Raw genomic sequence first — 24,099 nt, forward strand, 5'->3', positions numbered from 1 at the left:
CCCTACCCTGCATCCCAAAGTTGGTGGCTTGGAGTTTTGCCCCCTGGGCTGGGCTTTGTGAGGGATGGGGACCACACTGGTGGGAAGAACTGCCAAGCTTTTGGTTTACCACAACCTCTGCTTGTCCCTGGTCCTGCAGGACCTTGTACCCTCCTGCAGCTCTGCCTTGAGCTGCACTGCTCCATCCTGGGGACACAGATACAAGCTTCAAGTCATAGAATCATAGAATCACAGAATCCCAGCCTGGTCTGGGTTGGAAGGGACCCCAAGGATCACAGAGCTCCAACCCCCCTGCCACAGGCAGGGACACCAACCTCCAGGCCTGGAGCTACACAAGGTTGCCCAGGGCCCCATCCAACCTGGCCTTGAACACCCCCAGGGATGGGGCACCCACCCCCTCTCTGGGCAGCCTGTTCCAGCCCCTCACCACTCTCTCTGTAAAAAACTTCCCCCTAATATCTAATCTAAACCTTCCCTCCTTAAGCTTTAGTCCATGTCCAAGTCGGTTTGTTCCTGGGGTGGTTTGGGACCCAGCCCATCCTCACAACCTATTTTGGGGGTAAAGCAGAGGGAAACGGGTCGCTGGAGCCTGGCAAAGGTGTGATGGGTCCTGCCAGAGGGGCTTCCTGCAGTAACAGTGTCCGTGGGGCTGCACCAAAGGTGTAAATCTTTAATGCCTGCCTGCAGTATTCATGGTGCTTTGGAGGGCAAAGCAGGACTCGTGCTGAATGCTCTGAATATTTCATGGGTGGCTCCACACTGGGATTTTAGGAAGGGTTTCCTCTGCTGCTGCATCCCCACCCCACCGTGAGGGCTGAGCTGTTGGTGTGGGAAAAGGGTGATGACACCCCAGTTTGCACCCAGAGTCCCACAGAAATAATTCGGGGGGGTTTCTGCCCCTGCCAGGGGTGGGGAGAGCAGGTGTGTGGTTTGGGCACACATCTCTGCTCCAGCAGGGATCAGGGGACCCTGGGTGTGGGGCTGGGGTCTCTGGCACAACCTCCCAAACTGCCTTTGGTGGATGTCCCCCATCCTGGGTCCCAAAGCTGGTGGCCTGCAGTTTGGGCTGGGCTTTGTGAGGGATGGGGACAGCGACTGTCCCTGTTCCTGTCCTCCAGGGCCACTGCAGGGCTCTCCCCCAGCTCTGGGAGTCCCTCTCCCAGGGACATGTGGTGGCACAGGAGGTGATGGCTGCTGGGGTCCAGGACAGCTCTCCACTGGCACATCCCCAGGTACTATGCTGGATCCTGGTCTGAATTTAGGCAGCCTGGGTGGGCACAAGGGCCCCAGACCCTGCGGCTGACACATGACGTGGCAGTGATGGGGGAGGTGATGGCCAGCACATGCAGCTTTAGTGCAGCCCCCTCCCCTCCAGGTGTGGGCAGACACCTTCCCCAGCAGCTCCCTGCCCACTTTCCTGTCGCTTTGGGGGGCTGCTGAGGGGCTGGCTGCCTCTGAAGCCCCCTCAGAGGGCAGCAGAGCCCCAGGTCCCATGGCTGGGACAGGGACACTGCAGTCTGATGATGCTCAAGCACCCACGTGGCTCAGATGATGGTGCAGAGCCCAGCACCATGCACGTCCCCACCTCGCTCTGTGCCTCAGTTTCCCCAGTGTACTCTGGAGATGAGTGTTCCCTCGGGCATTTTGCAGGGAGCTGTAGCCACCCTCCAGCACCATGAGCAAGAGAACGGTGTACAGTGGGATCCTGACCTCCAGGAAGGGACAGACCCCACCCCGAGCCTGCTGCTGGGGCGGGTGGCCAAGGGACACATTAGCTCCTCTGTCAGAGAGGCAGGAGGAGGAGGCTGGGTGTGGGTGCCCCCCTGACTCAGCACCCAGGGGCCAGCACAGGCAGGATCAGCTTTGCCTCACCCCTCTGGGAGGATGCTGAGGCCTGTCCTTGGAGCAGGGATCAAGGACCACTGTCACCTCCCCTGGGCAGCTCCAGGGACGTAGGGACAGGAGGGACAGCTCTGCTGTCCTTGGGGGAGGGCTGGTCTTGGGGAGTGGACCCTGTTTTGACCCCACGCTCCTCCTCTGCTATAGCTGGCTGCTGCCACAGAACTGCTGCCACGGCCACCCCACAGTGTCACACTGGAGGTGAGATGCTGACACCTCTGGGCTGGGTCATTTGTGCCCTTGGGGGGGCACATGCTGGCATCCATCCATGGGTCATCCCCTTGCCATCAGCCCCCACTCAGGGAGCACCTTCCAGCCAGGACACTGGCCCCAAACCACCCCCACCTCCCCAGACTCCCACAGGGTCCTGCCCACTCGCCAGCAGCCCCAGTACCCAGTGGGGAGGATGGCCAAAACTGAGACAGGCCCTTTGCAGGGAGCTGCAGCTCTGATCAGGCTAAATTGGAGCTGCTAATTAACAGCAGGAGAGGAGATCGATAAGGAAGGCAGCTGGGGTTGGGGCCAGCCAGACTGGGGCTCCTTCTGCCACCCAGGAGGGGCCCTGCTGAGCCTTCCAGCACCATGATGCCGGGTCCCTGCTCTCAGGCCACACTCTCAGAGGAGGAGTAGGACAGGAGATGCACCCAGAAGGGAAGACCCATGTCCCACAGGGAGCCCATCACCAGCCTGGGGGCAACAACAAGGTTGGGGGAAGAGGGGGAACCCCCATCACCCCACAGCCCCCAGGCCACGTGGGGGTGACAGAGCCAGAGCTGCTGCTGCAGGCTGGGGGGCTGCGGGGTGGGAGGAGGAGTTAATTGAGACACCGAAAAGCTCTTTGCCAGCATCTCGTCTCTAATGGAAGAGTCATGTCGGATTAGCGGGCGGCCGCGCCAGGCGCCGAGCGAGCGCCCTGCCTGCCGGCACCCAGCCCCGGGGAGAGCCGGGGCAGCCATGTGGAATGGCAGATCTGGGCCACTGTGCCAGCGCTGGAGGGGGGGGACACACAGCACAAGGGGCTGGGGGGGGGGGGGGACACACACAACACACACACCGCGGCTGGCGAGGGGCGTTGAGGAGGCTGCCGCGGGGATCCGTCTTGTTCCCGCTTTGGCATCCGTTTGGGATGCACCCACCGTGCCCAGGGTGGCTTCTCCTCTAATTCCCAACCAGCCCAGAGAAAAAAGAGGGTTCAGGAGCAGCGACACCCCAAGCCCTGGTGGGACGGAGGCTGCGGAGTGGGAGGCTGCGCTCCCTGCAACCCAATAGCCGAGGGCGAGCGATGCCCGGGCAGTGGAAAGTGGGTCAGGCACATTGGACACCATGTGCTTCGCCTCCCCTTTCACACTCCTTATCGCAGCCCTGATGGTAAATAAACCAGCCCGTCTCCCCAGCAACCCAGGGCTGTGCCGGGAGCGGAGTCCAAGGTGAGCTGCAGTGCCGGCAATGGGAGCCAACCCGGCCAGCCAGGGCCTGAGGATGGGAAATAACCCTCAGCCCATCGGCTTGGCGTGGGGAGCAGGGGCTGCCCTGCGGCTGGGATACAGCGTCCTGGCTGCTGGGGTGGTGGGTGGGGGTAGGAAAGGTGGGGAAGGGTCATTTCTTGATGTGATGCTGGGCTCTGAGTTCTCCAAAAGCCTATTCCAGCAGAGCCCAAGATGGGGAAATTCTGGAAAATGGGTACATTTGCCACCAAAAAAAGCACAGCAAAGTGTTCAGGGCATGTGTAGGGTGAGTGAGACTCCGAGCTGGGCTCCCTCCAGTCCCCAGCAGCAGGAGCAATGGCTGAAAGCATCAGAGCATCCCTGACCCACTGACCCATAAAAACAAGGCATCCCGGAGGAGATGCACCCTGTACCATCCGGCCAAGCATCCCCCTCTACAGGTGACACCAGCAGGCAGGGCTGGGCCACCCTGACCCCCCCCTTCCAGGCGCTTAAACCAAGCAGAGCCCTTTGTTTTCTGCTTTCATATGATTTCATTCTCCTCTCCTCACTTGCACTGCAGGGGCAGTGGCTAAGCCTGGGGCTTTGCTAAGCCGGGATCGTATTAAAAGAACAGAGAGGAAGAGAGTTTCTGGTGCTAAGCTGCTTGTGGTAACAGAGATGGATTTAAGGAAACTGCTCCCAAAGAGATATTATTGCCCAAAAGTGCCCAGCCCAGGGGGGAGGTGGCCAGGGATGCAGGGAAAGACCTCAGGCTGGTCCTCAGTGGGATGCGCCAGCAATGGGCACTGCAGGATTGGGCTGGGATCTGCCTGAGGCCACTTGGCAAAGCCTCAACCAGGGATGGGACCCACAGCCGGGACTGGGACCCGCAGCCAGGGCTGGCTCTGGTGCGTTTGGTGCTGGGCGGGAGCTGCAGGCAGCGGTGGGTGGCTCACCTGGGCTTTGGCTGTATTAAAAGCTAAGTCCTCCGGCACAGCTTTTTCCAGAGCAGCAGCCAAAAAGGTGCTTACGGGGCCGAGGCAGGAGCCTGCCAAGCCCTAATTAGAGCCGCTCAGCAGCGCAGAGTGCTAATACGCCACCTTTCGCCTCTGGGGGCCGGGATTTAAACCGCAGCGAAATCGTCTCGGGGATGTTGGGTTGTTCGAGCGCAAGAGGAAAAACATCTCCCTCCCCTCCCCAAACCCAGGGGGACCGGGAGCTGCTGAGACTCCCCGGGCTGTCACTGCCGGCATCCCTGCCGCAGCTCCCTGGGGTGCGGTGGGGTGACCTGAGCCTGGTCACGAGGAGCAGCCAGGGCAGCTCCCTGGGTGCTTTCCCCTCCTCTGCTCTCTCTCTCTCTCCCTCCGCATTAACATGTTAACTTTGGCCAAGAGCTTTTCCCACTGACCTACTGATCTTTCCTATTTCAGTCCCTGGAATTAAGGGATTGTTGGGATTAACTTGTTCTAAAGCCTCCAGATCAGCTCTGGAGGGGGACGCCCAGGTATGGGTGCGGTGGGCAGCGGGGGCACTGGGTGGCAGGAGGGTGCAGCACCCCACACTTGAGCAATTTGGCTCCTCGTGGCTCCTGCCTCTCCCCTCCTGGAGGTTTTGGACCTGCTGTGGGTAGAGCTGAGCACCCACCCAGGTGATGGGAAGGGTGAGGATGCCTGGAAGCTCCTCAGGGATGGATGGGTGCTTTGAGGACCACCCTGCAGGTGCTGTCCCAATGTCATTGAGGGTCTGGAGCCGGTCAGGACTGTGTGAGGCTGTAAATGTGACTGCAAACGTGGCTGCAGCAGGTCCTCAGCCCCTTCCCCAGGAAGCAGGGGGTCCCTGCAGCAGAACCCCAAGTGCTGCCCTGCCACCAGCCCCCACACCGTGGTGGCACCTCTTCTCTGAGCCAAGGGCTATTTATTTTTTTGCAATATGTCCAAAATATTTGAGTTTAGGGGCAAAATGATCCTCACACATGCCCAAATATTTCCTGTTTGGAAACTCCTCCCAAAGACAGACTGCTCTTCCACCTGGAGGGACACCCCAAGGGAGTCCCCATCCCATGTCCCTGTGTCAGCCCTGGGGACCATGTCCTCCCTGTGTCCCCCTTGTGTCTCCCCATCCATCCCAGGTCCCCCTCATTCACCACATGAAATTCAGTGGCATCACATGAAATTTGGTAACTTGGTGACTGGGAAGTTCAAAAAGATGGGGGTGGGGAGTTGGGGGGTGTGTGTGTGTGCAGGAACAACTCAGCTTTGAAGGTGCCTGGAGATTAACTCAAGGCCACGGTGGAGGCTCAGAGACTTTTACAGCAAAACCTCATTAAGGCAGGAGCAGGGGAATGGTTGGGGCGGGGGGGATCTTCTAAGCAGGAGGAAAAATGTTTGATTCAGCAGAAACAAGTGGGAAAAAAGCCCCCTCGTGTCCCACCACTCTGCTTTTATCTGTCTCTGGGGGGATCAGGCTGGAATATGAAATCTGCCCCTTTCCTCTCTCCTGTTTATCTCCTAATTATTACGCTGGAGATTCGGCAGCGCCGGGTGGTGCTCAGGCTGGTGCTGAGCAGAGGCAGCGCTGCCTGAGCCAGGGGTGAGTGCTTGGGGGAGGGAGAAGGGGGTAGGTGCCCAAGGAGCCCCTCTGCACCCCCATGCCACTGGGCTGAACCTCCTGGGAGCAGCGGGGGGGTGGGCAGGACCCTCCTTCAGGCACTATTACACAGGCATCATTTGTGCAATGAGGTGTGCCAGGGCTCTGCAGCCTGGGGCCCCAGGAGATGCTGCCTTTGCCCTTTGACTGGGGAACCTGGAGCAGGGTGAATGGGCTCAGCAGGGGTTGAGGGCAGCCAGGGGCAGAGGCTGAGCTCCCCCAGACTGAACCCCCCAGGGCAGACGCTGCAGCTGCCCGCCATCGCCCAGCGCCTCGGCCCACTGACCTACTTTGAGCATCGCTGCGCCACGGCTGCGCAGGGATGGGGATGGGGATGGGGATGGAGACAGGGATGGAGAGGGGGATGAGGATGGGGATGCCACGGTCCAGCCAGGCAGCAAGGAGATGCCCTGTCCCACCCCACGGGCACCCACAGCTGCTGCCCCGGGGCACAGCAGGATCTGTCCCACCATGCTCCTTCCATGCCCCAGCCCCTAACGAAAGCTCAGCAGCCACTAATTGCCTGGGGCCCCCCCTCGGGGTGCAGGGTGAGGCCGAATGCCCCTTCTCTGGCCTGTCGGCAGCTCTGCCAGCCACGGCTCCAATTAGCCTCGTTATCCTGCATCACCACTGATTAAGGGCCGGGTAATTGCTGCGGCGTTGGATGTCCCTTACAGCCACATGCAGCAGCTATTGCATAAGCACTGGGCAGGCATTACGTGAGTGGGTCAGGCCAGCCTGGGGGCTCCAGTTACACGCAGCCACGCTCCCCACCTTGGCCCCCATGAAGCTCTGGGGCCCTGGACTGTCCCATCCCACAGGGACAGGCTGTGGCACCCAGGAACGCACCGTATCAGCTTCCCCTTTCTCCATGCTCTGCCTTGCACCCACCACCCATCCTGGTGTGCCCAGCCATGCACCCACCCTGCGCCACAGCCCCAGCCTGTGGTCCCACCCCACAGCCCCTCCCCGTGGCCCCACATCATGTCCCGTGCCAGCCTTTGCATAACGAGCGCCGTGGGGCCGTGACTCACATCGCTTCGGAGGTCCACGTGCCCAGCACCATGCCAGACCCAGCCAGCTGCGGGGGTTGGTGAGGGTGGCAAAGGCCCATCACATCCCTGGGGGTTTGTCACACTGGGGGACCCTTGTCCCACACCACCAGAGCCCTTCTGCAGTGGCTGGGGCAGGAAGGTGACACTGCAGCCTGTCCCCAAGTGTGGGTTGTCCATGGCATTAAGCCCACAACTTGAGGGGGACACACACACGTTATGACTTGGTGGCTGTAAGTGCCCACGGGTCCCCTGCAGCCATCCCATCCCTGCTGCCTGCACCCACCCCCAGCCTGGCACTGGGGGATGGGACCCCAACCGGGGTGCTGGGCCAGGAGGCTGCCAAAGGGCACATCCCGGTGCCAGCACCCAAGGACTTTTGGGGATGCTGGCAGCGGGTTCACCCCATGAGCTGCTGGGCAGGTCAGCCTTTTGGACGGGTGCAAAGTGACCTGGCAGTGCCCACAGCAGGGAGCCCGTGGCAGAGCCACCATGGGGGCCAGCTCTGCCTGCCAGCCGTGCCAGGGTGAGCACAAGCCCAGGGCAGCCTGGCACAGTCCTGGTGGGGGTCTCAAGGCCAGGAGAAGGGCTGTGGGTGCAGGATGGGGTGCTGCTGCCTAGGCAAGCAGAAGGATTCCCCTCTCCCTGGGTGGGGCACAGGCAAGAGCAAACAGTGATTAAGGCGCGGTGGTGTCACCCCGAATTCCTGCTCGCCTCCAGGCCAGCCAGGGACCAGTTGGGCTGATCCCAGTGGTGGAGCCCGTGCCAATGGTTGCTGCTTCGACACGACCACAGGCTGGCAGTGCCCCAGAGTCTGTCCTGGTGCTGACCACAAAGAGTCAGGGATGAAGCTGGGCCAGGGAGGAGGGGAAAGAGAAGGGTTGGACCGTGGCAGGGCAGCAGGGTTAGTGCTTCTTGTCCCTTCCCAGTGTCTGTCTCCTACCCACACCGCTGACACCCAGGGCTGCTGTGGTCACCTGTGACCCATCCCCACTGGATATGCTCCCTGGTATCACCCAGCCAGATGCAGCTTCCCAGCTCTGAGCAGCACCCAGGTACCTCTTGGCAGCTCTGGCCTCTCTGGTCCTGCTGCTTCCCCATCGCTGGGGACGGCACCAGCCGGTCTCAGGGTCAGCATCCCTGCACTGGCTGGCTGCTGGAGCAGCACCAAGCTCTGCACCACAGCCTGTAGAGGGAGAGACAGTTTTTTGGGGGAGTTTGGGTGAACTCCAGTGCTGCCACATCCGAAACAGCCCTGAGCAAGGGGAGGGGAGGCCACTCCTCTTTCAGGAGCAAATGTTTTGCCAGAGGCTCAACTGTCATCCCCAGCGAATTGGCTCCACCTCAGTTCTGGCTTTGTTGGGACCCCAATTTAAATGTAGCCGAGTTGGCAGGGTGAGGCAGACTCCCCTTCTCCACATCCATCCCCGCAGCCCCAAAACCACTCTGAGTCCCAGACCTGCAATGGGCCGTCCCCATTTGGGTGACACCCCCCCTTCCCTCAAGTCCCTCTTTTTCCCTGAGGAGGTTCCCTGAGCTGCACCAACGCCTGTTGGCAGCGGAGGTCGGCTGCCGTGCACCACGGGTTAAGGAGAGGGTGCCGGGGAGAGGGTGCGTGGGTCCAGCGTTGCTCATGGCAGGTGTGGTGCCACTTACATAACCTCATACTTTTGGGTTGCGCCGCAGCGCCCAGGGAGTATCTTCTCTCTTGCTCTGGCGGGATTTGGCCACAACTGTCCCAACAGAGAGGCGACTGCCCTTCGGGAGGGGCAGGTCTGCTGGGGCCGGACCCTGCGTGGCCCAAAGAGTCACCGTGTTGCTCTCGGTCTCAGTTTCCCCATCTGGGGCTAATGAGGCTGACCTCCTTCAGGCAGTGCCTGTGACCTCCAGGGAACGGGCAGCGGCTTGGCTCCCCGCATGCTGCCGGCACAGGGGCTGCCCCCGAGCTGAAACGTGTGCTGGGGTGGGATTGCAGGGGCTGGGGTGGGATTGCAGGGGCTGTGGCTGTAAGAAACCCCGCTGGAAGCGGAGGCAGTGAAGACCAAGGCAAGACGTCGCCCAGCATCCTGTCTGCCTGCCCATCCATGCGGAGCCTGGCAGGGAGGAGGGAGGAAAGGCAGGAGGAAGGGATGAACCCGAGAGTAGCGAACCCGATCCCATCGCCATCAGCAAAATCCTGTCAGACAGCGGCAGTGGAGCACGGCAGGCCTGCTCAGCCCCCTCCAACACCCCCCACCCTGCACCCCTCTGGCCCCTACCTGGCCACCCGCATCCCCCCCTCTCCCGGCAGCCTCTCCCGTGCCGCAGCAGAGCGCGGCAGGAACTCGGCACACGGGTGGGAGCACACGAAGTGCCACCGCGGCTCAGCCCCGCTGTCTGTCTCCCACCAGCACCCGCTCGTGATGCTGCAGGGGGATGGTGACAGGAGTAGGGTGAGGAAAGACCCTCTGCCACCAGCCTGGCGGTATCCCTGTGTCCCGGCTCAGCCCTGGGCTTTGGGATGGATGGACACAGGGTGAAGTCATGTTCTTCAGCCATACCAGTGTGGTTTAATTTAAGGGTTTGGGGGCTGTGGTACCCCCTGAAGAGCCCAGAGTCTGGGGAGGAGGCAGGGATGCCACGTGTGTGACAGTGGTGGGGGCTGCATCTGCTGCCCATGATGGATGCCACCTTCACACCCGTGGCTGATGTAGTGACCATGCCCATGGTCCTGGTGCCACATCCGTGCCTGTGGCGGATGCCATCTCCATGCTCGTGTCCCTGGGAGATGCCATCTCAGTGCACAGCAGGTCAGTGCCACCATCCACAGGCACCCCTGGGCACTGCTGAGCACCCTGAGCCCTGGCCCAGCTGTGATATGGACCAACTGCATCCACCCCTGTGCTGTGGCACTGTGGGGACTCTGGTGACCTGGGGTAAGAGTTATCCTGCTGACCCCAGTTGTTGGGGACTCTGCCCTACCCCGACATGTCTGCTGCTGCACCGTGAGGTCTCGTTGCAGGTTCCAAAGGCAGCACTGCTCTGCACCAATGCCACAGCACCCTGTTACCCAGGATATGGCCCCAGGATGGGGTGGAAATGACTCCCTGCCACCTCCAAGGCTTCCTGCTGTTTCCCCCATGCACTTCCCAAACTGCAGATCTGCCAGCCGGGACATCCCCTCACACTGTCACCTGCACCGGGGTATAGGGACACGCTGGGGGGGTCTCCATCTTCCCCCATCCCCTCATCGCTGGGGGTCTGCACCTTTCCCCAGGGCCCCTCCTCCCCCATCCTGCCAGGGGGTGCCAGGCTCCCTCTGCAAAACGGGGCACGCTGTCGGGGCGGGGGGAGGAGGGCGGCGGCGTGGCCCCACGGGGAATGGGGTGAAGCAAGGAGGTGCGGTGATTCAGTGGGACACGGAGCCGGCCCCGTGCCTGGGCGAGCCGGGACAGGACGGGCACCGGCATGGCCCTCCCATGGGCGGGCAGCACCCGGGGGGTGCAGCGCCGAGCACCCAGCTGCCAGAGCCGCCAAGAGCCCTCGGCACGGGGGTCGAGCAGCCCCCGGGCACCCCCAGCCCAGCGCCCATGTGCAGCGCCGAGCACCGGCGGGAGCGGTGAGGATGGAGATGATGATGATGGAGGAGGAGGAGGAGGGCGAGGAGGAGGAGGAGGAGGAGGAAAGGCAGGAGGTGGGGCTGGAAGTGAAACCGATTTGGGGAGGCGGGGCGGGGCGGGCTCGTCATGTGAACGGCCGCATGCTCGGGCAGAAGTGGGTCAGCGGCGCCGCGGAGGGGCAGGTGCCAGAGCCGCCCGGTGCCGCCCGGTGCTTCCCGGTGCTGCCGCTCCCCGCCCCGCCGCGCTCCGCCGCAGGGACCCCCGCGCCGCCCCATGCGCCCCCCGGCGCGGTCCTGACCGCCCCCGGCCACGATGCGAGGTGAGTTCTTGGGGGGGGGAATAGGGGGAGGTATGAGGAGGGGGAACGGGGCGAGGGGGGGGCGGGGATCGCCCGGCCGCGGGGGTTGGGGGGCGGACAGCGGCAAAAGTTGTACCCGGTGGAGGGACGCGGGGGGGACCCGGCATCGGCCCGGCCACGGGGCGCGGGGGGGCTCGCCCCGCCCCGCCGGTGTCGGTCCGTCCGTCTGTCCGTCTCCAGCTCCCCCCTTCCGCGGGAATAAAATTCTTGTTTGTTTTGCTTCGCTTTCCGGCGCCGGCTTAGACCCGCTCTTAAGCTTTTCCTCGCACTAAACCCCTTAATCTCCTCTTCAACATGTTGCTCCCACCAGGGCTGGATTTATTGGGGGGAGGGGGGGTTTTCCCCCTTTTTCCCCTCCCCGCAGCAGTTTGGGGCTGGGGGGAAACTCCCGCGGGGACGAGCGAGTGACCAGCCAGACTTTCGGGTGCCCCTTCCCCAGGGGAGGTGTTGGGTCCTGCCAACACCTGCCTGGTCTTACCCGTTATTAAAGGCGATTCCCACTTTTCACACACACGACCCCACACACACACCCCCACCCTTTGCGAAGGCGGCAGTTGGGAGGAGGAGGATGGAGGGAGGAAGGCTCCGGTGGGACAATTCACTGGGGCCCGATGGCTGTGACGCAGCAGCGGCTGGACCCAGCTCTCCCAGTGCCTGTTCCCGACTGAGCTGCTGGGAACACAGCTGGCACCTGGCGTTGTGGGGTAGGATTTTTACCCCCCTTGAAAACAGTTTCCCATCGCTGCCTGCTGTGCCCGAGCCCTTCTCCCCAATGGGGACCTGCTCCTGCACCTCTTGAGGTGTGCTTTCTGGGTGCGTGTGTTTTTTGGGTGCAGGGCTCAGGTGTATTTTTGGCTGTCCCTACCCGCCTGCACCTCTTCCAGCTCCTCAAATCAGTTCTCCTCCCTCCTGGCCGCTGCTCTCTTGTGTAACGGTGGGACTGGGTGAGGGCAAGGTGAGCCCCCCTGTGTCCCCTTCCTGCCCCGTGACATCCCGGGATTGCACCTTTATTCGTGCAGAGGGAAGCTTTAACACCCACCTAATTAATAACACCGCCTGGCTCTTAACGTAGCGCTTGCACAGCCAGCACTCAGTTTAATTAGCAGCTGGGCAAACTTTTCCTTTTTAAAAAAATATTTCTCCTTCCTTCCTTCCCCCTTTCCCCCCACCCCTACTGTGTGCTGGCCCTAATTAATTAAGTTGCTCTCCCCCCAAATCACATCATTTTCCCCCATTGGGCGTTTTCCCCCCCCAGTCCCACCCAGTGCAGGGTCCCCATCTCTTGTCAAAGCCCAAGCCATGCCAAATCGGGTTGATTTCTGTTTTCTTCCCTCAAAACTGCCTCTGCTCTGCCCTGTTCCCCAAGGGCCACTGTGGCTCTTCGCTCCGCTCCGTCCCTGCGCCGGGGCTGGGTGAGAGGCTTTGCCTTGTATAATCCTATAGGGTTTCCAGCCCTCCTGCTCTCTTGTTTTGCAAGCGGCGTGGCGAGGAGCGTGCGATGGCTCGGCAGCCTTTCCGACTTGTCCTAGTGACCTAGATCTGTCATTGGAAAAATCAGAGAGGGCGGAGGAGGAGCTTCCCTGCCCGTTTAGGCAGCGTGCGCACACTGGTGAGGGCAAAGATGCCCGGCACCCGTTCCGCCCCGCCGCACGACGACTGTACCCCAACCTGGGTACTGCGGGATGGAGATGGGTGTTTGTGGTCTTTGCCTCCTGAAATAAGGCTGGGGGAGAAAGGTGGTCACCGGTAGCTGTGGGGTATTGAGGGATCCAGCTAGGATTTGGGGGTCCTTGACCCTGATAACCCCCAGGAGCAGCAGCACCTGGAAGGGGAGAACGAAGCGATGGGCAAAAGCTGGTCCCCGTCCCTGCAGGTGGCAGGGGGTTAACCCTATAGCCGTGCCAGTCCCCTGCCAGTCCTGCCCGTCCCTCCTCCCCGTCACGTTTAACTTTGAACTCGGCAGCGGCTATTTAAAGGGCTGCTAATGGCTAAATCACACCGGCTTTATTGGATGTGGCGAGCGCACCAGCTCTCCCTGCCTTTATTTAGCCCCGTGGAGATAATTCCCACCCGATTTAGCTGCGGGGCCGGGGGTGGCCTCCTGCCCCAGCCCAGTTTTTCCCCACCCCAGGCGGATGGCAGGTCCCCCTCCCCACTGCCGCACCTTTGCCACCCTGGTGCACCAGCCAAAGTGCAAAGGGCTGTGTCCCGCGCCGGCGGGGCTGGCCTTGGACTGGTGCCGCGTGGCACAGGAGCTGGTGAACCAGAGCAGCAGGAGCTGGGTGGCTCTGGGGGAGTTGCATTGCTTGCCCTTCTGCCCAGCGCTGCTCTGGGTGAATGGTTGCTGCTCTTTAGGATTTCCAAGCTGGGGACATGTGCAGCACCACGGGATGGGGGAAAAATCAGCCCCTTTGCTGGGGATTGGGGCGGCTGCGAAGCCACCAGCTGTGTAGGTGTGGGCAAAGGTAGCCATGTGTCATCCTGGGGGTGGGGGGAGAGCAGCTGAGGCCCATTCTGGCCTGAAGTTTCCAGGAAATCTCTGCCAATCAATTGAGAAACCAGTTCCCACCTCCAGCATCGCCGCCCGGCGCTGGGACGGGGTTGCGTAATTTAAATTTTCCTTATTGCCCCCATGGCCCTGGTGCCCCTGTGACTGGGAGCTGGTGGTGTGAACATCACACTGGGGCTGTGCTGGCTGCGTGCTGCAAACTGCCCCAGCCCCTGTGGGGTTACCCATGGGGTGCACAGGTAGAGGATGGGATTTGTCAGCTGTGACAGCCAACAAGCTGGGATGCTGGGGGACCCCAGGGGGCTGTACTGCTGTTTAAAAGCAAAACCAGCAGCAGGTGTAAAGAGGTGATTGTTCCTTTTATTTACTTATTTATCCCTTCTCTGGCACCCACCCTGTGGCTGCCATCCCAAAATACAGTGGCAGCTCCTAATTGCTGTGGGGAAGCGTGGCGGCTCCCGGAGGGAGCGATGCCGCTGGGTCCTGGGCTTGGAGGTTTCAGCAGGGAAAAAGGAAGCAGAGCTGCAGCCTGGACCCATCCTTAGCCCCCTGCTCTGGGGGGATGCTGAGCTGGAGGGGAGAGGATGGGGTGGATGGTGGTGGCAGAGCATCCCTGTGCCCGAGCTGGGGAGGTGAGGGGGGGCTGCGGGGCTGCTGCTAATTACCGGAGGTGCCCATCTTGCAGCATCGATTGTGGCAGCGGGATGGGGCACAGACCTACTTTCCCAGCGGGTTTGCTGGGTAATGAGCCAGGGCACTGGGGAAACTGGCTGCCAGAGCCCTCACCCCAGCAGCCAGAGGGGGGGGTTTGGGGTATGGATGGTCACAGGGGCAGGGACCCTCACGTTTGGAGCTGGGATGACTTTCCTCCCAATCCCCTGGGTCCCAGGGGTGGGTTTGCTCCCATGGCTCATCCAAGGAAGGGGGTGGCTGCATCCTGACCCCAGCCCTGTGGGTTGGAGGATGTGTGGGCTCACCCTGGTGGGGGGAAGGTCTGCACTGAGGGCTTTGCAGAGACCTGCTGGTGCTCTCTCCCCACCCCAGCAGCCTCTTGGCCAGGCACACCCAGCTCTCCTGAGCTGGATGGGGAGTGGGCAGCTCCAAAAAGCCCCTGGTAGGAGCAGGATTGCAGCAGGTCCTGGGGCTCAGTGGAGTGCTGAGGGGTTTGGGGTGATTCCCGCCCAGCAGGGAGAAGATACAGCTGGGCAATGGGAGGAGAGGAAGAGGAAGATGGGGACACCTGTGACCCCCCCTCCCCCCCCATGCTACAGAGGGAGGGTGGAGACCCCATGGCTGGACCCTGTGGGGTCTGCCTTGTTTTAGGGTGCAAAAGGGATGCACCCCCCTTGGGGCAGAGGAAATGTGGTGGTGGGAGGGGGAAGAAGGCTGAGTCTTGCTCCAGGGAGGGTGGCCCTGCCTCTGCTGACACTGCCAGACCCACCTGCCTGTGCTGGGCTGGGGGTAGGGGGGGGGGTGTGTGACACACCCTTGAGCTGGGGGGATAGCAGGGGATTTGGGCCCTGGGGGACCACACAGGATGGAGCCACGTTCTCCATGGCGAGAGAACTCAGGGGGCAGGGAGTGTGTGTGTCCCCAAGCAGCAGCCCTGAGGTACTGCCCCGAGGAGGCCCGACGGGGCAGCAGGCCGCCGGGGCGCGGCCGTGGCTGCCGGAAGGGTTAACGGTAGTAGCGGCGTTACACAAGCGCGTGGGGCCACGGGCAGAAAGTGTGTCAGTGGGACAGGATGGCTCCAGCCGCGGGGCCATGTGCAGCCACCGGGCCGGGGCCAATTTGCTGCCGTGGCCGAGCCCGTGGCTGGCCGGTGCCACGGTGCCGCTTACATAAGGGCTGGCCGGTGGCAGCAGGCCGGGAGTTGGGCAAGAAGTATTTACAGTGGGAGGAGAGCAAATACCGCAGCCGGGACAATTTAATTGCCGGCTGGAGATTGTTGTTATTATTAGGGGGTTTAAAACCCTTTTTCTTTTCCCCTGCCCCAATAGTTCAGCCCTGCTGGTCCTTGGGGGGAGTTTCACTGCCTGTTGTGTCCCTGTCACCTCTCCAAACTGCACCCCCCCTGCCTCCCCAGGGGTTTGTTCCCACCTAAGTAAAGCTCTTTCTTTTTGTGCGGTGTGGCTGCTGCTCTCAGGGTTGTGGTGGGAGGAGGAGGAGCCCTGAGCTCCGATGTGGAAACTGAGGCACAGCAGAGGGAGGATGGGGGGAGCCCTGCTGAGGGGTGTGGGGTCTGTTGCAATGTTTCCCGTGATCGTGGTGGGATTTGGGGAATATGGGGGGTGCTGCTGTAGCTACCCCACCAGCACCCCCGTCTCTCCCCACCCTGCTTGGTTTGCCCCAGGGGAACGTGTGGCTGTTGGGGTGGTCCTGGAGTGGGGGGGGGGGATGTGGCCACAGCATGAGGGGATGCTGAGGGAGCCGGCATGGTGATTCAGCCAGGGCTTGCAAACAGAGCAGCAATTAACCACTGTTCTGGGCTGTAATTGCCATCGCGCTGGGGTTACAGCCGTATCTCCACGTCAGTTATTTGGGGCGAATGTCTCAGGTCAGGTGCCGGCTGTGGGCACAGTCGTGTAATTAGCAGGATGCTAATTAGAGCCCCAAGAGGCTGCAGGCACACGGTGAGCAGTCAGGGCTTCTCCTCTGTGGCACTGGGGGTTGACAACCAGCTCCAGGGGAGCCAGGAGAGCGCTGTCCCCACGTACCCTTAGGTCTGCCCATGCCGGCTGTGGGGGTTTCACGGGGGGCTGTGGGGATTTCACGGGGGGCTGTGGGGGTTTCACAGGGGGCTGTGGGAGCAGGATTTGGCTGTCAGCATCCCACACGCCCCCCAGCACCATCAGGAGCTGGTGAATGGCTTTTGGGGTGAGCAGAGGGGCACCCTTGGGCTCTGCTCGGTGGGTGCTGGCAGGTGTGAGGGCTGTTGTGCCCGGCCCGGCTGTTGTGCCAGGCGTGTGGTGCCGGTAATTGCGGGGGGCCGGGAGTATCGGCTGCGGGCGTGAGGGCGTGGTGCCACAGCGATGCATCACCCGGCGCTCCCGGCGGCTGCAATTACCTTGCATAACGAACCCATGCCACTTCCTGCCGGGGGCGGCACGGCCTCCCTGTGCCCCTCACGGTGCCACCACCTCTGCCCCTGTCTCCCTGTTCCTGCCTGGGAACAGGGACAAGATTCGGGGGCAGGGTGGGCAGCTCTGTGACTCGTGGGTCGCACCCCTCTATGTCAGCACGGGCAAAGGCGGCAGTGGGAGATGGGGAATTGGGGGTGTCTTTGGTTGGTGGAGCCCACAGATGAGAGAGGGGTGCTGGCACATCACCTTGCTGGTGCTCTGGCCCCTGCCAAAGGGGTGACTCCAGGGCTGTGGTGCCAGTGCAGGGCTGGGGGGCTGGGACTGGAGGATGCCCTGCCCAGGGCCAGAGACAGAGCAGAGGTGTGGGCATATATAGGGAGGGCAGGGGTGGGATGTGCCCCCTGGGGTTAGAGGGAGATGGTGGCACAGTCCTAGGGCAAGCCCAGCTCTGCAGCCCTGGGAAGGGGGTGGTGAGCCCCAAAATTGCCTGCTGCACTTGTGGTGGGAGCTGAGTGGAGAGTCAATGGATGGAGGGGAGCATCTCTCCTGACGCATGCACCCCAACTTGGGCTAAGTCCTTCCCCTGTGTAGCTGGAAGCAAATCTGCCCCAAGGGGGCACACGAAGAGCATCCCGGGGGACCAATGGCAGCCGTGGCTCATACTGCTCCAGCCTCCCCCACAGCAGTGAGGGACCCCTGCCCCATTCTCTGGGTGCCGGGGCTGGTACCTGCAGAGGTGGCCAAGGCCCTGCTGGCTGCACCCACAAAATGTGTCCCTTGCCCAGAACCAGTTGCTCTCAGGGGAGAAGAAAGGCAGAAGGGAATTACCTGAGCTGGGGATTTGCACAGGCCCAGCAGATCTGAAATAACCATAATCTGGCTGTGGGGGTTATTTTGGCGCAGTGGCTGCTGCAGAGCACCCTTGAGAACGATGCCAGGCTGAGCCTGGCCGGGGGACATGGGGGCTTGAGCAGGGATTAGAGGGTGTAGAGATGCTGGGAGGCACGTACGAGTCCCAGGGGTGCCCTATGTCCCCCCCTCCAGCGTGCGCTGGGCAGGCAGAGCCAGCCCAGATCTGGGGCAGCTGGAAAATGAGGAGGACGAAGCCTATTAGCAGCTCAGTGCCAGCGAAGCAGAAGCAGGGAGGGAAGCGGATTTGTGGGGGGAAGAGGGCTGGGGCCTTGAGCCAGCGATGGCTATATCAGTCCTGGGCTTTCTAAGGAGCTGCTGAGGGGGGGCTGGGGCCCCCTGGACTCTGTTTTTTGGGCCAGACCCCCGGCAGGAGAGCATCCGTGGCTGCAGTGGCAGGGATGGTCCTGGTGCAGAGCATGTCCCTGTCTGTGGTGTGTCCGCAGAATGCACATACCAGCGGCAAAACAAGGGATCCTGGGCAGGCTGGCACACAGACATGCTGTACTCCTTGCTCATGGGCTTCTCAACCTGGGTCTTGGTGCTGGAGGGGATGGGGATACTTTTGGGACCGTTTAGGGGTCCTCTCTGAGGCACGGGCATCCTCATGGGGGTCCGTGGGAAGGGCTGAGCTGCCAGCAGGGTCCAGATCTTGTGCCTCAGTTTCCTCAGCTGCCAAGCAGGGCTGCATCTGTCTTGGAGGGACTAACTGCCATGGTTTGCCCCCTTCTTCCCCTCTGCTGCAGCCCAAATCGAAGTGATCCCATGCAAGATCTGCGGAGACAAGTCCTCAGGGATCCACTATGGCGTTATCACCTGCGAAGGCTGCAAGGTGAGCCCGGCGATGCCCGGGATGGGAGATGGGTGGGTGGCTGTGGGGACTGGCATCCCACTGGCACCTTCCCAACACTTCCCTGTCCCACGCAGGGGTTTTTTCGGAGGAGCCAGCAGAACAACGCCAGCTACTCCTGCTCCAGGCAGAGGAACTGCCTGATCGACCGCACCAACCGCAACCGCTGCCAGCACTGCCGCCTGCAGAAATGCCTGGCGCTGGGCATGTCCCGCGATGGTGAGTCGTGGCCAGGGTCCCCAGAGCCTGTCCCATCCTCCTCAGAGTGAGCTGGGCTTTGGGGCCAGAGTGGCTCTGCCAGAGTGGCTCAGCCCAGGACAAGGAGGGGTTTGGGGAGCAAGAAATGCTTTTGCTTTTTCCATGGGGGAAATTGAAATCGGTTCTAACCCAGGGTTGGTCTGAGACAGGAGGGTGCATCTGATGGGGTCCTGCCCCGCTCAGAGCTCATACACCCCCAAACCATGCGCTCCCCTGGGAACCAGGACCCTCCCCAGTGCAGGCAGGTGGTTGTGGCTGCTGCTGTGCGGGGCAAAGCTGCCCTGACCTGTCCACCCTCTCCTTCCTGGGCAGCGGTGAAGTTCGGCCGCATGTCGAAGAAGCAGCGGGACAGCCTCTATGCTGAGGTGCAGAAGCACCAGCAGAGCCAGGAGCAGAGTGGTGGCACCAAGGATGAGCCCGAGCCCCTGAGCCGCATCTACACCACCAGTGTCAGCAGTGGGCTCTCGGACCTGGACGACATCTCCACGCTGTCGGACGGGCTCCTCTTCGACTTCCCCCTCACTCCCGATGGCAGCAGCACCTACTACAACCTCGACCTGCTCGCCTCTGCACAGCCCTCTCCTGACCAGTCCAGCCTGGATGTGGCTGATGCCACGCTCATCAAACAGGAGTCCATCTATGAGCTGATGCTGGAGCCGGCCCTGTTTGCGCACGGCGCGCTGGAGGGCGGCCAGTTGGCTGCTGATATCTCCATGCTTGAGATCGGTGAGCGCTGCTGTGGTCCCAGTGCAATGCTGGGCCTGCAGCCCCAGGGATGGGATGTGGTGCAGAGCTGGGTGACCACACAGCGCTGGGCACGCTCACAGTGAGAGTCCAACCCAGCCCCAAGCCCTGATCCTGCTCCAGGCTGAGGACTGATGGAGCTCAGCACACCTGAGGTTGTGCAGGGCATTTCTCAGATGGCACCCGACACACATCTGTCCTCAGATCCTTGTGACATTGTGTGTGAGCCCCTCTGCCACAGCAGACCCCCAGGACAGCTGGGAGGGGATGGGATGGGGATGGGGGGAGGTTGGGGGGTGGGTGGTCCCCAGGACTCACCTCCCATTGCTCTTGCCTCACAGACCGGGTGGCCCAGAATGTGGTGAAGTCACACCTGGAGACCTGCCAGTACACGACAGAGGAGCTCAAGCGCCTGGCATGGAGCCTCTACTCCCCTGAGGAGGTCCGGGCCTTACAGAGCAAGGTGAGTGCCACAGCCACAGCCACCCCAGCTCCCCACCATGCCCAGAGCCACAGCAGCCCTTGGCAAGGGCCACAGCTGTCCCCCGGGTGCTGCGCTGAGGAAGGCGAGGAGGATGAAGGCAGGGGGGTTTTCTGGTGCTTTGGGAGCTGCAAAAGCCCAGCTTGGGGGGATGTGGGTGGCACATTCCCATGGGCGGTGTGGCACCTGGGGCCCTTCCCTGCCCCATGCAGTTGGAGCAGGGGATGGGGATGGCGGAGCCAGAGGGATGGGGTGGCTGCAGGCCCTGAGGGACGTCCCTGCTGTGCTGGCAGAGCTGTGAGGCCATGTGGCAGCAGTGTGCGCTGCAGATCTCCAACGCCATCCAGTACGTGGTGGAGTTCGCCAAGCGCATCGATGGCTTCATGGAGCTCTGCCAGAACGACCAGATCATCCTCCTGAAAGCCGGTAAGAGTGGGGGACCCTGCTACCCCCCCTCGCATCCCTGCTGCCCCCCTTGTGTCCCCAGTGCCTCTCCCAAGCAGCAGTTGTGGTGCTGAAGGTGTATCCCATCTTCTCTCTTGACTAGTGCTTTCCTTTCTGGATCTCCCCTCCCTCGCTGCCCCACTTACTCCCCCACCCTGCCCCAGGCTCAACATGAGTTCTTGGGGAGCAGGTACCAGGCTGGAAGGAGTTTAAGGTCATGTTCCAGGCGATGGTGTGGACCAGGGTGTGGGGAGCACCTGCCCCAGGCAAAGGCTTTCCTCCATGGTCACCCTCAACCAAACCTTAGTCAGAAACTGGGATGGAAACAAGCACGGTGGGGTTCTCCCCAGGAAACGGGTGGCCAAACCCCCAGAGAAGAAGAGCCCAATCCTTTCCCCAGCAAGAGACTGGGAAGAAGAGGATGATGGCAGCGCACACCCGTGTCCCCCACCCCTTCATCTGGCTTAGCCAGTGATGCTGTGCACAGGCCAGGGAGCAAAAGCCCCAAAATGCCAAAAAAAAAGGTGGAAAAGCCACACACTGTCTAAACTTTCAGGGCTGGGGAGCTATGAGCCTCACCCCACAGAGGGGATGTATGCCAGCATCCCACAGGGTGCTGTACCTTGAAGCCAGACCTGGCTGTGCTCAACATGCTGGAGTTTGCAGAGTCACAGCCTGGTCTGGCTTGGAAAGGACCCCAAGGATCACAGAGCTCCAACCCCCTGCCACAGGCAGGGACACCAACCTCCAGGCCTGGAGCTACACAAGGTTGCCCAGGGCCCCATCCAACCTGACCTTGAACACCTCCAGGGACAGGGCACCCACCAGCTCTCTGGGCAGCCCGTTCCAGTTTTAACCCATTCTTTCATTTCTTCCTTCCATTTTCTTTTCATTTGTTTTCTTTTCCCCCCTCTCCTCTCTTGGTGCTCCACCATGACCTCGATCGATCCGGGTGTCCGGCTGTGACTGCCTGGCTGATATTTACCTTTGAATTGTGGTTACAATTGGAAACCTTAAAAAAAACCAACCCAACCAACAACCACCAAACCCCCAAAACCCAAACTGCATTTATTGGAATAACCATTCTGCTCTTGGGAATGACCAATCTGGACTTTAAACTTGCACTGGGGGCTTTCCTCTTTCTTACATCTGGTCCTGGGATGATGGAAAACCCCCTGCCCTGCCCTGCCCTTGTCCGCGCTCTCTCTGCCTATGTCAGGTTGCCTGGAGGTGCTCCTAATCCGCATGATCCGCGCGTTCAACCCCTTGAACAACACCGTGCTCTTCGAGGGGAAGTTTGGCAGCATGCAGATGTTCAAGGCGCTGGGTAAGAGCCGCTTCACCTCCCCTCTCCTCTCCCAGGGCTCTTTTCCAGGCGCTGGGTTTGCAGCCGGGTGAAATGCAGCATCTCTGGGGCTGGGCTTTCAACCCCCAGGGTGGGGACAGGAGGGGGTGGGACTCCCCTGCGTTCCTCTTGGGATGGGGTTGATCACAGTCAGAACCTGCTTTCCATCACAGCCTGAAGCTCAGCGACACCACGTGTCCTCTGCTAGGGAGACCCCCATCGCCCAGCTCACCTCTGAAAGCTTTCCTGAGCCTTGGGGGTGGGCTGTGGGGTGGGAGTGTGGGGAGCTGCTGGGCAGCTTGGAGCTGGGACACCTCACTCTGCCCCCACTGTCTGCCCTGGCAGGCTGTGATGACCTCATCGGCGCTGTCTTCGAGCTGGGCAGAACCCTGTGCCGCCTGCAGCTCTCGGATGAGGAGCTTGCCCTCTTCACTGCTGCTGTCCTGCTCTCCCCAGGTAAGGGGGGGACACACTGTAGTCAGGATCAGCTGGGGAGGTGGGGAGAGCTGACCCCCTAAATCTCAGCAGTGCTTCCTCAGTGGATGATTTAATTATTGCTGAGAAAGGAAATGGGGTGTGTGGGGGGGGGGGGGGGGGGGGGGTGGGAATGCAGCTGAAAATGCAGCTGAAAAAACTCCTCAGTGAGGGGAGGAGCCGTGTCCCCTGTACCAGGGTGGGGAGTGGCTGCCTGGCCATGCCACCATCCCCAAAACCATCATGGAGAACAGGGAGGGTTAGAGGAGCCAAGAGCCCACCACACTCTGCCAGGGAAAAAGGTGCTGACCTGGCCACTGGCCACCTCCCACAGATCGCCCATGGCTGATGGAGTCCAAGAAGGTGCAGAAGCTCCAGGACAAGATCTACGTGGCCCTGCAGCACGAGATCCAGAAGAAACACTCCGCTGAGGACAAGCTCTCGAAGGTAGAGGTGTGGCATGGGGAGCCCAGCCAGGGCATGGGGACACGTCTGAATGGGTGGATGTGACACTGCTGGAGCTTGTTCACTGTGCATGGGTGGTTTATTTGGAGGGTGTCCACTGGTGCCCCCAGCATCAGGCAGAGCCAGCAGTCCCCAAACCCAGCCCCTTGTCCCCAAGGGAGAGGGAACAGCAGCACTGAAGGATGCTGGTGAAGACACCGGTAGTCCCCAGTGGTCCCCAGCTCCGTCTTCTTTCCCTGCAGATGGTTTCCAAGCTGCCCTTGATGAAAACCATTTGCAACCTGCACTTGGACAAGCTGGAATTTTTCCGTCTCCTGCACCCAGAGACCGCCATGAACTTCCCACCCCTGTACAAGGAAGTCTTCAACTCTGAGCTTCAGTACAGTGACCCACGGGAGAGCTAAGGCCAGGAGCTGCTGGACCCCTTCGAGTTCCCCAAAGTTGGAGGATGAACTTAAACCTCAGAGGTTTGGGGCAGTTTATTTAAATCAAATAATCAAACTCAAGAGAATCTGGGGGGCTGGGGTATCTCCCTGGCCCCGTTTCCTCGCTGTGGATTGCAATAGCTCTTGAATGTAAAGCACCTTGAAGGAAAAATCAAATGGACTTTGCCATACCAGTGAAATGAATGTGAAATCCCTGCTTGGGAGAGGAGATGCTCCTGGCAGTGGTAAGGGACCGACTCCTCCCTGCAGTGCACGGACCCAGGGGAGCGCACACCACGCACATGCCGCTGCTCTTGCGGCACGGCCCTTCCCGCCATCCTGGCTGCACTCTCCACCCCTGACTTTTAATTCTTTTTTTAATTATTATTTCTTTTTTTTGTCCCCTGTTTTTACCCAAATGCAAGGCATGGGATGAAGAAGAAGGGGCACTGCAGACTTGACCAGATAGGGCTGAGCCAGGTCCATGGGGGCAGCTTTGGGCTCCCAGCTGCACCTGAGGAGAGGGTGAAGGCAGAGCCTTTGCTTTATTCCTCCCATGGGATATGGGCTGACCTCTGGAGCTCATCCAAGAATGACCTGGCTGTAGCCAGGGGCGGATTCAGCACAGGGTTTTGCCTGGAGGAGGCTGGTTCAAGGGAAAGGATGCCCAGAGTGGTGGGAGAAAAGCTTGCCAGGGTCTCTGTGCCCTCTGTCACGGTGTTTCCCCAAAGGCCTGGCCAACTCCCTGGCTTTTTGGAGCTGATTCAGCAGGTCCACCTGCCTTGTGCCACCTTCCCACATCCTGAGCTCTTTCCGAAGAGGGGCTTTGCCCTTGAGACTGTGGCCAAATCCCAGCTCCCAGCTGCTGCACCCCAGGGGCAGCCGCAGGTGTGGGTGTGGGGGCCGGGCTCGTGCCTGTCCCCACGGCATCACAAGCAGGGGATCTTTGGGTGCTGGCTGCCACATGTAGCTGTCTTACAGAGATCAGTAGAACTCTGTCCCGTGGCATCCAGGGAAGGTCTCGTGGCCTTTTCTCCACCCAGCCCACAGCCAGGTCCCCAGTTCCCACATGGGGACCTCTGGGAGCACAGCCCTGGCTGCTGTTGCAGGTTGAGTCAGACCCAGGCTTTT

The 24,099-nt window shown here is 61.2% G+C and overlaps 1 protein-coding gene across 1 annotated transcript; it reads left to right on the forward strand.

The window, feature by feature from the left end:
- Positions 1 to 10,819: 10,819 nt before the first annotated feature.
- On the forward strand, positions 10,820 to 22,972 carry LOC311201943 (nuclear receptor ROR-beta-like). The gene is made up of 10 exons (XM_084276435.1): positions 10,820 to 10,942; positions 18,229 to 18,314; positions 18,410 to 18,551; positions 18,903 to 19,316; positions 19,676 to 19,797; positions 20,109 to 20,241; positions 21,479 to 21,586; positions 21,950 to 22,060; positions 22,413 to 22,525; positions 22,786 to 22,972. The coding sequence occupies exons 1-10, from the start codon at positions 10,936 to 10,938 to the stop codon at positions 22,945 to 22,947; spliced, it is 1,398 nt and encodes a 465-aa protein (XP_084132561.1). The 5' UTR covers positions 10,820 to 10,935; the 3' UTR covers positions 22,948 to 22,972.
- Positions 22,973 to 24,099: the final 1,127 nt, after the last annotated feature.

The sequence above is a fragment of the Gallinula chloropus genome, assembly GCF_964237585.1.
Source record: "Gallinula chloropus genome assembly, chromosome: 28".
NCBI lineage: Eukaryota > Metazoa > Chordata > Aves > Gruiformes > Rallidae > Gallinula > Gallinula chloropus.